The sequence below is a fragment of the Pristiophorus japonicus genome, chromosome 28 (genome assembly GCF_044704955.1).
Source record: "Pristiophorus japonicus isolate sPriJap1 chromosome 28, sPriJap1.hap1, whole genome shotgun sequence".
In the NCBI taxonomy this organism is placed as follows: Eukaryota; Metazoa; Chordata; class Chondrichthyes; family Pristiophoridae; genus Pristiophorus; species Pristiophorus japonicus.
In genome coordinates, this window is record NC_092004.1 from 16,786,333 (window position 1) to 16,802,159 (window position 15,827).

The 15,827-nt window shown below is 52.8% G+C and overlaps 2 protein-coding genes across 2 annotated transcripts; both read left to right on the forward strand.

Moving 5' to 3' along the window:
* Positions 1-4,470: 4,470 nt before the first annotated feature.
* LOC139239600 (gastrula zinc finger protein XlCGF7.1-like) lies at positions 4,471-5,075 on the forward strand (the record flags this gene model as incomplete). Its single annotated transcript, XM_070868387.1, has 1 exon — positions 4,471-5,075. A coding segment is annotated over exon 1 (567 nt), but the record flags the coding sequence as incomplete, so codon positions are not given.
* A 474-nt stretch (positions 5,076-5,549) lies between these two features.
* On the forward strand, positions 5,550-6,228 carry LOC139239583 (zinc finger protein 774-like). Its single transcript, XM_070868361.1, has one exon. It carries the CDS (start codon positions 5,550-5,552, stop codon positions 6,135-6,137), a length of 588 nt encoding a protein of 195 aa, XP_070724462.1. The 3' UTR covers positions 6,138-6,228.
* The last annotated feature ends 9,599 nt before the right edge of the window (positions 6,229-15,827 follow it).

Sequence of the window (15,827 nt, forward strand, 5' to 3'; positions counted from 1 at the left end):
AAGCTGCTTTCAGGGGTCCAAACACTTGTTCATACATTTCCTCATCCGTATTATTCATAGCCGAATGTTCTCGCCACGTGCATCAAAACCACTCGTCATACTCCAGGACCTCCTCTGTTCCTTTCTGTTGGCAGGCTACAATTTTTCCCCTGTCTGTCTTAGCTGGACTGAAGGCTTGCAGCTAGTGTTTAATCGCCTCCCATCCTGCGTTTAATTCTTGTTCATCCTGCCCCAAAGCTGCTTCTACCTTGTCGTGCAATTTTCTTCGCTGTGTTTTTGGCACCATTATAGTCAAAATTTGCACTCAGTCCCAGGGATGAAGTTGATATATATTTCTTAAGCGGTCCAATTGGTCCCACGTTTTTACTCCCCCTTTCTTTGGTTTGGGCAATTCCTTGGACCATTATTAATTTTCTCTGGGTCAGCCGGATCATGAACTAAATATTCTGCATACACGCTTTTCCTCGTTTTTTTGGTTCCACCCTCATCCGCAGTCTCTTCCGATTTGACTACAACTCGTCTTTTTTTAAATGGGGTAAAGCATACACCTAATTCTTCATCCTCTGACCCAGTCTCGACCAAGGATTCAGAATCCATATCTATTCCTCGGTCGTGTCTTCGGGTTAGCGCTTTTAATTTATCCAAACATGGGTATCCTGGGAATTGACCGATACATTTTCCTTTTCCTATTACTGTCTCCTTGACCGAATGATTATTTCCATTCTTTAATATCACCTTTAAGATCTTTAACTTCTGCTTCAAGTTCAAGTTTTTCTGTCGGAGCTGTGCACAAACAGCTTGCAATTGGTCCTTTGTACTGGTCAGTTGGGAACGCATTATAATTTCATTCCGCTTTCGGATCTTTCCCATAACTGCTAGGAACCATCCATTTCGTTCTTTATTTTTCATACGGGTCGTTTTTCCCCAGACCCTTTGAATCTCATCCAAGGACCATTGTCCTTTGGAGGTTCCGTACTTTTGATCGATCTTAATACAGGTTTTAGATAAGTCGAATTGTTGCTCTATGTATTCTTTCAACTGTTGGAGGATTTCATCTATCGAAACCGCAGGTGGTGCCTGCCCACCTTTTACAGTTGTAGGCAATTCTTTGCTCTTATCTCCTGCTGCCATACTACTGATTTCTTTACTGGGGTCTCGAGTCGCAGGCTTTCCAGCCGATTAGTGGGTCGGTGATTAATTAACTAACACACCACCCAAGTTAGACATCTATGGGACCGCGAGCCGACTACCAACCAGAGGATTTGCAAACCGGAGGCTTTCGGAATTGCGTAGAAGGAGAGGCGAATTTAGACTTTTGACCGAGGACTTTTATAAAGAGGAGTCCTTACTTCAGTATGTAGGTCAGATGTCAAAAATTCAGTTTCTTCCTTCAGCGATCCTTTTGGTGACGCCAAAATTGTTAGATCTCTTAATTTCCAATGAAATACGTACTCCGATTGTAGTTTTACTGTAACTTTATTTTGGCAGCAGCAACAAGCTTCTGGCTTTAAGCCAGGCCTTTGTCCTTCTGAGACCACATGGTCAAAATGGGTGTACTTATACGTGGTTCAATTTACAGAAAACAACTCGCCTCCTTTGACCTTATTGCCTCAATTGATATATTCTTAACCCCGAATTGGCTCACTTTCAAAGGTCCTGAAATGTCAAGTTGATTGATGACTTAATGCAATGTGTTCAGTCACATGTAGACATGGGAGTCTGTGTTTTCTCAACCTGTCTAAATGCAACCTGTTTGAATTCTCTATCAGGATGTTAGCCTGGACGAGGACACTGATGTTGGTATGCCTGTCCTCCCAGGGGAGTTGCAGAATCTTGCAGAGACATCTACATTTAATACGATCATGGCTGATCCGATCATGGACTAGGGCCCACTCCCCATTACCCCTTATTCACTTATCGGTTCAGAAACTGTCGATCTGTGTCTTAAATTTATTCAATGTCCCAGGTTCCTCAGCTCTCTGAGGAAGCGAATTCCACAGATTTACAACCCTGTGAGAGAAGAAATTCCTCCTCATCTCCGTTTTAAATGGGCGACACCTTAATCTAAGATTATGCCCCCTAGTTCAAGTCTCCCCTATCAGTGGAAACATCCTCTCTCCATCCATCTTGTCAAACCCCATTATAATCTTACACGGTTGGATAAATCACCTCTCTTTATTCTGAATTCCAATGTGTAGAGACTCAACCTCCCCAACCTTTTCTCATCAGTCAACCCCCTCATCTCCGGAATCAACCCAGTGAACCTTCTCCGAACTGCCTCCAAAGCAAGTATGTCCTTTTGTAAATATGGAAACCAAAACTGCATGCAGTATTCCAGGTGTGGCCTCACCAATAACCTGTATAACTGTAGCAAAACTTCCTTGGTTTTATCCCCTTTGCAATAAAGGCCAAGACTCCATTGGGCTTCCTGATCACTTGTTGTACCTGCATACTAACCTTTTGTGTTTCATGCATAAGTACCTCCAGGTCCCGCTGTAATGCAGCACTTTGCCATATTTCTCCATTGAAGTAACAACTTGCTCTTTGATTTTTTGTGCCAAAGTGCATGACCTCTCACTTTCCAACATTATACTCCATCTGCAAAAATTTGCCCACTCACTTAGCCATTCTATGTCTTCTTGCAGATTCTGTGCCCTCCTCACACATTGCTTTTCCTCCCATCTTTGTAACGTCAGCAAACTTGGCGAGATTACACTCTGTCCCTTCTTCAAAATCGTTAACATAGATTGTAAATAGTTGGGGTCCCAGCCACGATCCCTGCGGCAGAGACAGCATGGATTTATGAAGAGGAAGTCATATTTGACAAATTTGCTGGAATTCTTTGAGGATGTAACGAACAGGGTGGATAAAGTGAATGTGGTGCATTCGGAATTCCAGTCGGCATTTGACACTAATTAATGATTCCCAAACAGTGAATGAACCATTTACCCCAACTCTCTGTTTTTTGTTAGTTAGCCAATCCTCAATCCATGCTAATATATTACCCTCAACCCCGTGAACTTTTATCTTGTGCAGTAACCTTTTATGTGGCACCTTGTCAAATGCCTTCTGGAAGTCAAAATACACCACATCCACTTTATCCACCCAGTTCGTTACATCCTCAAAAAATTCCAGCAAATTTGTCAAACATGACTTCCTCTTCATAAATCCATGCTGACTCTGCCTGACCAAATTATGCTTTTCCAAATGCCCTGCGACTGCTTCTTTAATAATGGACCCCCACATTTTCCCAACCACATATATTACGCTGACTGGTCTATAGTTTCCTGCTTTTTCTCTGCTCCTTTTCATCGAGTGTGGTTCTCAGTCCCTGAGTCAGAGCTGCCGCTCAATCCCGCCCGGCCGGGCAACATGGCGTGTGGCCCCTGAGCAACGCGGCTCTCGGGGCCCCGGGGAGCACGGCGTATGTTCCCCGGTCAACGCAGCTCTCTGGGCCCCGGGCAGCACGGTGTGCGGCTCTCGGGCAACGCAGCTCTCGGGCACCGGGCAGCACGGCGTGCATTCCCCGGCCAACGCGGCTCTCGGGCCCCGGGCAGCACGGCGTCCATTCCCCTGGCAACGCTGCTCTCAGGGCCCCGGGCAGCACGGCGTGCGGCTCTCGGGCAACGCAGCTCTCAGGGTCCCGGGCAGCATGGCGTGCGGCTCTCGGGCAACGCAGCTCTCAGGGTCCCGGGCAGCACGGCATGCGGCTCTCGGGCAACGCATCTCTCAGTGTCCCGGGCAGCACGGCGTGCGGCTCTCGGGCAACGCAGCTCTCAGGGCCCCGGGCAGCACGGCGTGCGGCTCTCGGGCAACGCAGTTCTCGGGGCCACGGGCAGCACGGCGTGCGTTCCCCGGGCAACGCAGCTCTCAGGGCCCCGGGCTGCACGGCGTGCGGCTCTCGGGCAACGCGGCTCTCGGGGCCCCGAGTCAGGTTCCACTCCCGGCACCAGCAAACCCCAGGGGCAGCACCTCCCTCACACCAGGAAAACAACAACTTACATTTATACAGCAGGCCCAGCAATTCCCAGCCGCTCTGTATCAGGCTGGGCGCTGGATGTGGAAGTCGCTCCCTGGCCTCCTGTGTGGGTCTGTTTGTTGCATCAGTTTGAGCTGGATGGAGAGGGGGAGAAGCTGCTGGGTTTCACCCCCAGTAATTATGGGCCCAGTGGGACCAACAATTTCCCATGTGGGCCTGTCGACGGTGGTGGGCTCCCTTCCCTGAAGTACAGCAATGACCAGATGTGTTTTACGACAATCCGGCAGCTTTCATGGTCACTTTTTTCTAGTGCCGGCCCCACAAATGACCAGATTTATTAAGCTCAATTTCACAACCTGCCTTTGTGTTTTTGTGGGTTCTCTCTCACACACCCTTTTTCCTGTTTGAAATTCACTTCACAGGGTGTTAAAAGGGGAGGATTTCCAGACTGGAAGCTCAAACCAAACATCACCTCAAGATCTGACAGTAAATCGATCCATTCGAACTGGAATATCATCAGCTTTTGATCATGGAAGCAGAAGGCACCATTCGCAGTGGGGAGAAACGGTACATATGCTCTGTGTGTGGACAAGGCTTCAGCCAATCATCCAACCTGGAGAGACACAAGCGCAGTCACATTGGGGAGAAACCATTTAAATGTGGGGACTGTGGGAAAAGATTCAACTTCCTGTCCCAGCTGGAAACGTATCATCGAATTCACACTGGGGAGAGGCCATTCATCTGCTCCGACTGTCCGAAGGGATTCACGACATTATCCGACCTGCGGACACATCAGCGAGTTCACACTGGGGAGAGGCCGTTCACCTGCTCTGAGTGTGGGAAGGGATTCACTCAGCCATCCCACCTGTTGACACACCAGAGTGTTCACACTGGGGAGCGGCCATTCACCTGCTCTGAGTGTGGAAAGGGATTCACTCAGTCATCCAACCTTCTAACTCACCAGCGTGTTCACACTGGGGAGAGGCCGTTCACCTGCTCCGAGTGTAGGAAGGGATTCCATTATTTGAAGGGGCTGCTCCTGAAATTCTGGCTGCACTTCAGTCCCACTCTCCTGATATTTGGACACCCTGTGCGGAGGGGAGCGGATAGGTCCGAAGGCCTCCTCGTAGGACTGCTCCTGGGCACGGCCAAGGGTGCCATCAGCCGGTCCAGGCAGTGGGCGGTCGAGGGGGTCGTTCAACCTGACTGCCTGCCTCTCTTCCGCTCTTACATCCGGTCCAGGGTGTCCTTGGAGATGGAGCACGCGGAGTCCACCGGTACGCTCGCGGCCTTCCGCGAGAGGTGGGCACCGGAGGGACTGGAGTGCATCATCACGCCCGGCAACCAAATTTTAACTTGATTTTACGTTTTAAAGTTTAATTTTTTTAATTGCCGGTGTTTTTAGTGTCCCCTTCCCTTTTATAGGGGGCACTGGGGAAAAATTGTGATTTTAGTGCCAAAAAAAAAACCAAAAAAAAGAAAGAAAAAAAAACCCCAAAAAAAACAAAAAAAGGGAAAAAAGGGCCTTGTAAATGTCTGGTGTGTCACCCAGGTCGGGCGGCACGGTTTAATGCGTTTTGTTTTGCAGATAAACTCCAAAAACTGTTTCACTCAGTCATCTGACCTGCTGGCACACCAGCGAGTTCACACTTGGGCAAGGCCATTCATCTGCTCCAACTGTGGGAAGGGATTCACTCGTTCATCCCACCTGCGCACACACCAGCGAGTTCACACTGGGGAGAGGCCGTTCACCTGCTCTGGGTGTGGGAAGGGATTCACTGCATTATCCTACCTGCTGACACATCAGCGAGTTCACACTGGGGAGAGACCTTTTAAATGTTCTCACTGTGAGAAGAGTTTTAAAAGCAAACAGTATCTCCTGACACACCAGCGAGTTCACACTGGGGAGAGACCTTTTAAATGTTCTGACTGTGAGAAGAGTTTTAAAAGCAAACAGCACCTCCTGACACACCAGCGAGTTCACACCGGGGAGAGGTCATTCACCTGCTCTGAGTGTAGGAAGGAATTCACTCGGTCATCCCAACTGCGGACACACCAGCGAGTTCACACTGGGGAGAGACCTTTTAAATGTTCTGACTGTGAGAAGAGTTTTAAAAGCAAACAATACCTGTTGAGACACCAGCGAGTTCACAATTGACTGCAGGGATTGGATTCTACTATTATTGCTGCTGTTAATCACATCCCGGACTGAATCGTGTTCATTCTGATAGTTGGGGTTTATAACTCCTGTAACGCTGGTGTTAATAAATCTATCTAGACACACAAATTAGTTTTGCTTTCAACACATTGCTGTGGAATTTTGTCTTTGCCACCTGAGTGTTTAGCATAACCTGACTGGAGCTGAGAAAGGACAATCTGTGGGGAGGATCTTACAGGGGGAACAGAACTTCAGCCTGGACACAGTCCTTCAGGGCCACACTGAGAGGGGCAAGCAGCACTTTAGTCTTTCTCATCTCTCTTCACTGACAGCAAAGTTGCATGACGGTTAATCCTGACATGTGTACGGTCCAGATGCTACCTACCCAAGGGTGATTAAAGAGATGGGATGGGCGCTCTGTCAGCCCCTTGCCCATATCTCCAACAGCTCAGTAGTGTCATGGGTTGTTCCCTGAGATTAAAAGGCAGCACATGTAGTTCCCATTTTCCAAATTGGGGACAAATCTGAGCCAGGGAATAAAGGCCCATCAACGTGACCTCGATCACCTGGAAGATGCTCGAAGAGATCCTGAGAGATGCTGTTTTCATGGGGAAAGTGAAGGGGCCATTACAGCTACTGAACATGGCTTCCTCAAAATAAGGTCACATCTTACAAACTAGCTTGAGTTAGTGAAGAAATGGTTAGGTTGGTGGATCGGGGGAATCCGGTTGACATTGTCTACCTTCGGGCTGTCAAACGCATTTTCTATGGTGGGCCTGATCCGTTATCCTGGCACTTGGCGTGGACCACATTCAGAAAAAGCTATTAAAATAGGAATAAATGAAGATAAACCATATCAGAATTTACATTTAGATTTTATTTACTGGTGCTGCTCCCAATTCCTACCACCTCTTAGCTTGAACATTGGTGAACTGACCCTGCTCAAACCATAACCACAAGGATATCGGTGCATTGTTCTGCCTGTGACACAAGGCTGTGTCACTGTCACACACAGGTAGTGTTTCCTTGTTTCACATCTCCATACAAAGACCATCTCTTTACACATGCCTGCTGCAATTGTGTAGAAAAGGTATGAGCAAGGACCTGAAGCTTATTAAAAGACACACATTTCAGTACAACAAACGTTACACTGGGAGAAATGTTCAGTTAGAACATATGAAATAGGAGAAGGATATTTGGACCCTCGAGGCTGCTCTGCCATTTAAGAAGATCATCGCCGATCTGATCATGGACACAGTTACAATGTTAACTCCTAGTTCGGGTGGTCAGCTGCATTTGACAATAATCAATTCAGATACCTTCAATCTTTACATCTTTATTGAAGCAGCTTCGGACCATTTACCAAACTGCCAGCACAGAGTCTACAGATTCTGGGGCAGGCAGACAAAAGGTCTGCCTATCCTCACAGACGCATCGCTTTTATTCTTACAAACCGAAGGAGGTATGGCCTGCTTCATCAATCACAGTGTGTTACTAGGGCTTCATGAATTAAATGCCTGTTTATCTTTAGAACACTTTATGCTTTTACGAGCGGAATAGCCGAGCTTAATCAGACGAAGCAAATGTGTTCCTTATCAAGTCATGGCCATAAACCCTTGTTCATCAGTGATGACTTTGTCCACTACTTTCTCACAGGAAACCAATTCTGTCTTTTCTTATTTTCTTATTTATTCGTAGAACCATTTTATTAACCCTTTCATGATTCTTCCACCTACATTCACACCAATTCCCTGCCCGCTCCCCATAACCCTTTACTCCCTTATCACTCAAAAATCTGTCTATCTCTGCCTTAATTATATTCAAAGACCCAGCCTCCACACCTCTCCCAGGCAGAGAATTCCATAGATTTACAACCCTCAGAGAAGAAATTCCTCATATCCGTTTCACATGGGTGGCCACTTATTCTAAGATATGTCCCCAAGTTTTAGTTTCCCCTGAGTTGAAATATCCTTCCTGCATCCACCTTGTCGAGCCCCCTCATTATCTTATAAGTTTCGATAAGATCACCTCTCATTCTTCTGAGCTCCAATGTGTATAGGCCCAACCTACTCAACTTATCTTCATAAATCAACCCCCTCATCTCTGGAATCAACGTAGTGAACTTTCTCTGAACAGCCTCCAATGCAAGTATACCCTTCCTTAAATATGGAGACCAAAATACGGAGTCCATTACAGGCAAAATGCCAAGCAAACCAGCAGCACACTGGCACCTTAACAGTGTCACATCGGCCTACAGGTTTTTCTTAAAATCGATTTGCTGAGAGGATATAAACTTAAACCAGGTTTACAGGCGTGATGCTCTATTCACATATTGAGGGTGGAAGAGATGCTGTGGGACACACGCTAAGTCCAGTAGCTGAAAGTGATTAACAGACTGGGCTTAGTTTTTAGTCATCCCGGGTGTGTTACCAATACCAGCAAAATCGAAGCCCATGGAATAACGGGGACAGTGCAGCATGGATATGAAAATGGCTAAGCGACACAAAGAGAGTAGTGGTGAACGGTTGTTTTTCAGACTGGAGGAAGTGGTGTTCCCCAGGGGTCGGTACTGGGGCCACTGCTTTTCTTGATCTATATTAATTACTTAGACTTGGGTGTACAGGGCACAATTTCCAAATTTGCAGATGAAACAAAACTTGGAAGGATAGTGAACACTGAGGAGGATAGTGATAGACTTCAGAAAGACATACAGGCTGGTGGAATGCGCAGACATGTGGCAGATTAAATTTAACGTGGAAGAGTTAAAAGTGATACATTTTGTTTGGAAGAGGAGAGGCAATATAAACTATATGGTACAATTTTAAAGGGGTGAGTGAACAGAGACCCAGGAGTATATGTGCACCAATGACTGAAGGTGGCAGCACAGGTTGAGAAAGTGGTTACAAAGATTTACGGGACCCGAGGCTTCGTGAATAGAGTTATAGAGTACAGAAGTGTGGATATTATGATCAACCTGCATAAAATGTTGGTTTGGTCTCAATTGGAGTATTGTGTCCAATTTTGAGCACCGCATTTTTGTAAGTATGTGAAGGCTTTGGCGAGGGTGCAGAAAAGATTTACGAGAATGATACCAGGGATGAGAGACTTCAGTTATGTGGATAGTCTGGAGAAGCTGGGGTTGTTCTCCTCAGAACAGAGAATATTGCGAGGAGATTTGACAGAGGTGTTCAAAATCATGAGGGGTCTGGACAGAGTAGATAGAAACTGTGCCCATTGGCAGTAGGGCCGAGAACCAGAGGACAGAAATTTAAGATGATTAACAAAAGAATCAAAGGCAACATAAGAAAAATATTTTTTACGTAGCTAGTGGTTAGGATCTGGAATGCACTGCCTGAAAGGATGGTGGAGGCAGAATCAATCACGGCTTTCGAAAGGGAATTAGATAAGTACCAGAGAGAGATAAATCTGCAGTGCTATGGGGAAAGGGAGGGGAAGTGGGATTAGCTGAATCTTTTGCAGACAGCCAGCATGGGCTCAATGGGCCAAATGGCCTCCTTCCGAGCAAGAACCAGTCTCTGATTCTAAAATGATGAAAAATCTGTTGCCAAGGATGCTCCATCTCCCGGGCATTGGGACCGAGTTGGGAACAGAGATCCTGAAGCCCCACCCACTCTCTGTTCCTGAACCAAGATGGCCACGCATGCACCCTGACCCGGCCCTGTGCAAGATGGCGGCCAGTGACCCCGCTCACCTGGGACTGTCGGCTGTAATTCGGGGCCTGAGGCCGACACCGAGTGTTGATAGAGCTTCCCAGCCCACCAGTGGGTCCAAGTCCTGCCCTGCGGCCACAATCCCCTCCTGTCACCCGGAACTGCCTGTCCAACCGAAGTCCGCCTCCACTGCCTGCGCAAACAGACTCGGCCCTGCCCACTTAAGGCCGCAAGCCCCGCCCGCTGAGCCAACCCCGCCCCTCGCACACTCCGATTGGTTAAAGGACCAGCCGCCTGGTCCGTCCTCCAGCCCTGCACTGCGCTCTTCGCTCTTCCTATTGGTCGGGAGGCACGTCAATCTGTCGGGCAGTGTGAGTTGAGCATGCGCGGTGGGTGAGCGATGGGCGGGTTAATAAACCCCGGGGGTGGGGCGGTTAATAAACCCCGGGGGTGGGGCGGGGGGGGAGGGAGCGGGTTAATAAACCCCGGGGGTGGGGCGGGGGGGGAGGTTAATAAACCCCGGGGGTGGGGCGGGGGGGGAGGGAGCGGGTTAATAAACCCCGGGGGTGGGGCGGGGGATGCGGGTTAATAAACCCCGGGGGTGGGGCGGGGGGGAGGGAGCGAGCGGGTTAATAAACCCCGGGGGGCGGGCGGGAGGGAGGGAGGGAGCGGGTTAATATACCCCGGGGTTGGGGCGGGAGGGAGGGAGGGAGCGGGTTAATAAACCCCGGGTGTGGGGCGGGGGGGACGCGGGTTAATAAACCCCGGGGGTGTGGAGCGGGTTAATAAACCCCGGGCGTGGGGCGGGGGGGACGCGGGTTAATAAACCCCGGGGGTGGGGCGGGGGGGAGGCGGGTTAATAATCCCCGGGGTTGGGGAGCGGGTTAATAAACACCGGGGGTGGGGCCGCGGGGACGCGGGTTAATAAACCCCGGGGGTGGGGCGGGGGGGACGCGGGTTAATAAACCCCGGGGGTGTGGAGGGGGGGACGCGGGTTAATAAACCCCGGGGGTGGGGAGCGGGTTAATAAACCCCGGGGGTGGGGCCGCGGGGACGCGGGTTAATAAACCCCGGGGGTGGGGCGGGGGGGACGCGGGTTAATAAACCCCGGGGGTGGGGAGCGGGTTAATAAACCCCGGGCGTGGGGCGGGGGGGACGCGGGTCAATAAACCGCGGGGGGGACGCGGGTTAATAATCCCCGGGGTTGGGGAGCGGGTTAATAAACCCCGGGGGTGGGGCGGGAAGGGACGCGGGTTAATAAACACCGGGGGTGGGGCGGGGGGGCGGGACGCGGGTTAATAAACCCCGGGGGTGGGGAGCGGGTTAATAAACCCCGGGGGTGGGGCGGGGGGGACGCGGGTTAATAAACCCCGGAGTTGGGGCGGGGGGGCCGCAGGTTAATAAATCCCGGGGGTGGGGTGGGGGGGCCGCGGGTTAATAAAACCCGGAGGGGGAGGCGGGTTAATAAACCCCGGGGGTGGGGCGGGGGGGACGCGGGTTAATAAACCCCGGGGGTGGGGCGGGGGGGAGCGGGTTAATAAACCCCGGGCGTGGGGCGGGGGGGACGCGGGTTAATAAACCCCGGGTGTGGGGCGGGGGTGACGCGGGTTAATAAACCCCGGGGGTGGGGCGGGTGGGGGACGCGGGTTAATAAACCCCGGGGGTGGGGAGCGGGTTAATAAACCCCGGGGGTGGGGCGGGGGGGACGCGGGTTAATAAACCCCGGGTGTGTGGCGGGGGGGCCGCAGGTTAATAAACCCCGGGGGTGGGGCGGGGGGGCCGCGGGTTAATAAAACCCGGGGGGGACGCGGATTAATAAACCCTGGGGGTGGGGCGGGGGGGACGCGGGTTAATAAACCCCGGGGGTGGGGCGGGGGGGCCGCAGGTTAATAAACCCCGGGGGTGGGGCGGGGGGGCCGCGGGTTAATAAAACCCGGGGGGGACGCGGATTAATAAACCCTGGGGGTGGGGCGGGGGGGACGCGGGTTAATAAACCCCGGGGGTGGGGCGGGAAGGGACGCGGGTTAATAAACCCCGGGTGTGGGGCGGGGGGGACGCGGGTTAATAAACCCCGGGGGTGAGGCGGGGGGGACGCGGGTTAATAAACCCCGGGGGTGGGGCGGGAAGGGACGCGGGTTAATAAACCCCGGGGGTGGGGCGGGGGGGGGGTCGCTGGTTAATAAACCCCGGGGGTGGGGCGGGGAGGGGGTCGCGGGTTAATAAACCCCGGGGGTGGGGCGGGGAGGGGGACGCGGGTTAATAAACCCCGGGGGTGGGGCGGGGGGGGGGACGCGGGTTAATAAACCCCGGGGGTGGGGCGGGGAGGGGGTCGCTGGTTAATAAACCCCGGGGATGGGGCGGGGGGGGGACGCGGGTTAATAAACCCCGGGGATGGGGCGGGGGGGGGACGCGGGTTAATAAACCCCGGGGATGGGGCGGGGGGGGGACGCGGGTTAATAAACCCCGGGGATGGGGCGGGGGGGGGACGCGGGTTAATAAACCCCGGGGGTGGGGCGGGGGGGACGCGGGTTAATATACCCCGGGGGTGGGGCGGGGGGGACGCGGGTTAATAAACCCCGGGGGTGAGGCGGGGGGGACGCGGGTTAATAAACCCCGGGTGTGAGGCGGGGGGGACGCGGGTTAATAAACCCCGGGGGTGGGGCGGGAAGGGACGCGGGTTAATAAACCCCGGGGGTGGGGCGTGGAGGGGGTCGCTGGTTAATAAACCCCGGGGGTGGGGCGGGGGGGGGACGCGGGTTAATAAACCCCGGGGGTGGGGCGGGGGGGACGCGGGTTAATATACCCCGGGGGTGGGGCGGGAAGGGACGCGGGTTAATAAACCCCGGGGGTGGGGCGGGGGGGACGCGGGTTAATAAACCCCGGGGGTGAGGCGGGGGGGACGCGGGTTAACAAACCCCGGGGGTGGGGCGGGGGGGACGCGGGTTAATAAACCCCGGGGGTGAGGCGGGGGGGACGCGGGTTAACAAACCCCGGGGGTGGGGCGGGGGGGACGCGGGTTAATAAACCCCGGGGGTGAGGCGGGGGGGACGCGGGTTAATAAACCCCGGGGGTGGGGTGGGGGGGGGGTCGCGGGTTAATAAACACCGGGGGTGGGGCGGGGGGGGACGCGGGTTAATAAACCACGGGGGTGGGGCGGGGGGGACGCGGGTTAATAAACCCCGGGGGTGGGGCGGGAAGGGACGCGGGTTAATAAACCCCGAGGGTGGGGCGGGGGGGGGCCGCGGGTTAATAAACCCCGGGGGTGGGGCGGGGGGGGGACGCGGGTTAATAAACCCCGGGGGTGGGGCGGGGGGGGGGACGCGGGTTAACAAACCCCGGGGGTGGGGCGGGGGGGGGGACGCGGGTTAATAAACACCGGGGGTGGGGCGGGGGGGGGGACGCGGGTTAACAAACCCCGGGGGTGGGGCGGGGGGGGGGACGCGGGTTAATAAACACCGGGGGTGGGGCGGGGGGGGGGACGCGGGTTAATAAACACCGGGGGTGGGGCGGGGGGGGACGCGGGTTAATAAACCACGGGGGTGGGGCGGGGGGGACGCGGGTTAATAAACCCCGGGGGTGGGGCGGGAAGGGACGCGGGTTAATAAACCCCGAGGGTGGGGCGGGGGGGGGCCGTGGGTTAATAAACCCCGGGGGTGGGGCGGGGGGGGGACGCGGGTTAATAAACCCCGCGGGTGGGGCGGGGGGGGACGCGGGTTAATAAACCCCGGGCGTGGGTCGGGAGGGAGGGAGGGAGCGGGTTAATAAACCCCGGGGGTGGGGCGGGGGGGGACGCGGGTTAATAAACCCCGGGGGTGGGTCGGGAGGGAGGGAGGGAGCGGGTTAATAAACCCCGGGGGTGGGGCGGGGGGGGACGCGGGTTAATAAACCCCGGGGGTGGGGCGGGGGGGTGGACGCGGGTTAATAAACCCCGGGGGTGTGGAAAGAGGGAGCGGGTTAATAAACCCCGCGGGTGGGGCGGGGGCGGACGCGGGTTAATAAACCCCGGGGGTGGGGCGGGGGGGACGCGGGCCTCACACAGCCCGAGTGGTGGCCCAGAGAAAACACTCGGCATCACCGCTTTACACACCCGCTGTGGGCCTCAGGCCCCGAACAAGTACTGCGGGCAGATGCCTCGGGCCTGAAACATGTCCATGTAAGTCCCTGTTCCCGGAGGAGAGTGAGATTCCGGTGGGGTGGCCTTCTCTTCCCGCAATGCAAAGCGCGCTCCCCTCCTCCAGGTTACCACGCAGGAGATGCAGTGACGTGTGACTGCTCAACCAATCAGGTAAAGTATTCTCAATTAACAGTAAGCGGATCTCCCTATCTCCGAGTTCTCATTGCTGTTCATTGAGAAAAACAACAAACACAATAACACCAAATAAAACATTAGAAACACTCCCTAATTGAAATTAAAGTTAATAAATATATTCGGGAAAAAAACATTTGCGAGTTGTTACAAAGGTTTTTTATATGATGGTTTAAAATAATCTAGTGGGCAGGGTTTCTAAAAAAAATAAAGTTTTTTTTTAATGTTATTTTCTGTTTTAAGTGTGTTTTAAAACGCTTACACCTGTAAAAGTAGGCTACGCTCCTGTTTTTATCTGGTGCAAGAGGTTTGAGGACATTTGCTGGGCAAGATATGGGTAAATCCCGGAATCTTGCCCATGCAAATGTCCTCACTCCCGATATGCGTTGGATCTGTCAAGCGCATTGTGTGCTGGAAACCGGCTTTAGCGATGCCTTCCCGGGTCCATGCACACTCCGTACGGATGCGGGGAGGCCGGGATTTCCAGGCCAATGTTGTGAGTTTATATCCTGGACTTTCGATGGCTTTTGTAAACTCCTGTTACAGGCTGTGAGAAGGGCAGCATTTACAGACTGCACACTCAAACCCAACATCACATTAAGGTCTGACAGTGTCAGTCTATTCACCAGGGCCCCAATATCATCGGCCTTTGAATGTGGAAGGTTAAACGTTTGTGTGTTTGAGGGACAAGATTTCAAACATCAGTGTGACGGGAAAAGCACCGAGACTCTCTCTCACTCACACACACAAACACGAGCGAGAGTGTTCCAGTGTACTGGCTGTGGAAAGAGCTTTAACCAGTTACACAGCCTGGAAATACATCACACCATTGACAGCGGGGAGAAACCGTACACGTATAATGTGTGTGGACCAGGCTTCAACCGAGTGTCCAACCTGAAGAGACACAAAGACACCCGCACCACGGAGAAACCGTGGAAATATGGGGACTGTAGGAAGAGATTCAATTACCCGTCCCAGCTGGAAATTCATCGACGCAGTCACACTCGGGAGATGCTGTTCAGTTGCTCTTACTGTCTGAAGACTTCCAAAAAATCATCGTACCTGCGAAACTCCAGCAAATTTATACTCGGGAGAAGCTGTTCACCTGCTCAGTGTGGAAAGGGATTTTCTCAATACAACCACACCCTGGCACATGAGCGAGTTCACACTGGCGAGTGATCGTTTAGGTGCTCTAACTCTGCAAAGACATTTGCTCACTCGCCCAACCTACTGAAATACCAGCGAGTTCACACCATGGAAAGGTCATTCACCTGCTCCGTATGTGTGAAGGGATTCACTCGTTCATCTAACCTGCTGACCCACAAGCGAGTTCACACTGGGTAAAAGCCGTCTCCTGCTCGGTGTGTGGGATGAGATTCGCTCAGTCATCCAACCTCAGGACAAACCAGCTTGTTCACACCGATAAAATACCTTTTAAATATTCTAACTGTGGTAAGAGCTTTCAAAGCACAAAAGATCTGCTGACATTTCCACTGAATTCACACTGGGGAGAGACTGTTCACCTGCCCTGACTGTGCAAAGGGATTCACTAATTTTTCCAACGTGCTGACACACCAGTGAGTTCACAAGTGATTCAGGGGTTGGATTCTGCTGTTACTGTTAATCATATCCAGGCTTGAACCATGTTCATTCGGGCAGTTGGGGTTTGGTAAAGCTGATGTGAGTAATCCCTATAACTGTGCTGGAGTTTAA

Coding starts and splice junctions, on each gene's coding strand:
- LOC139239583 (XM_070868361.1), top strand. CDS start 5,550: ATGCGTTTTGTTTTGCAGATAAACTCCAAAAACTGTTTCACTCAGTCA.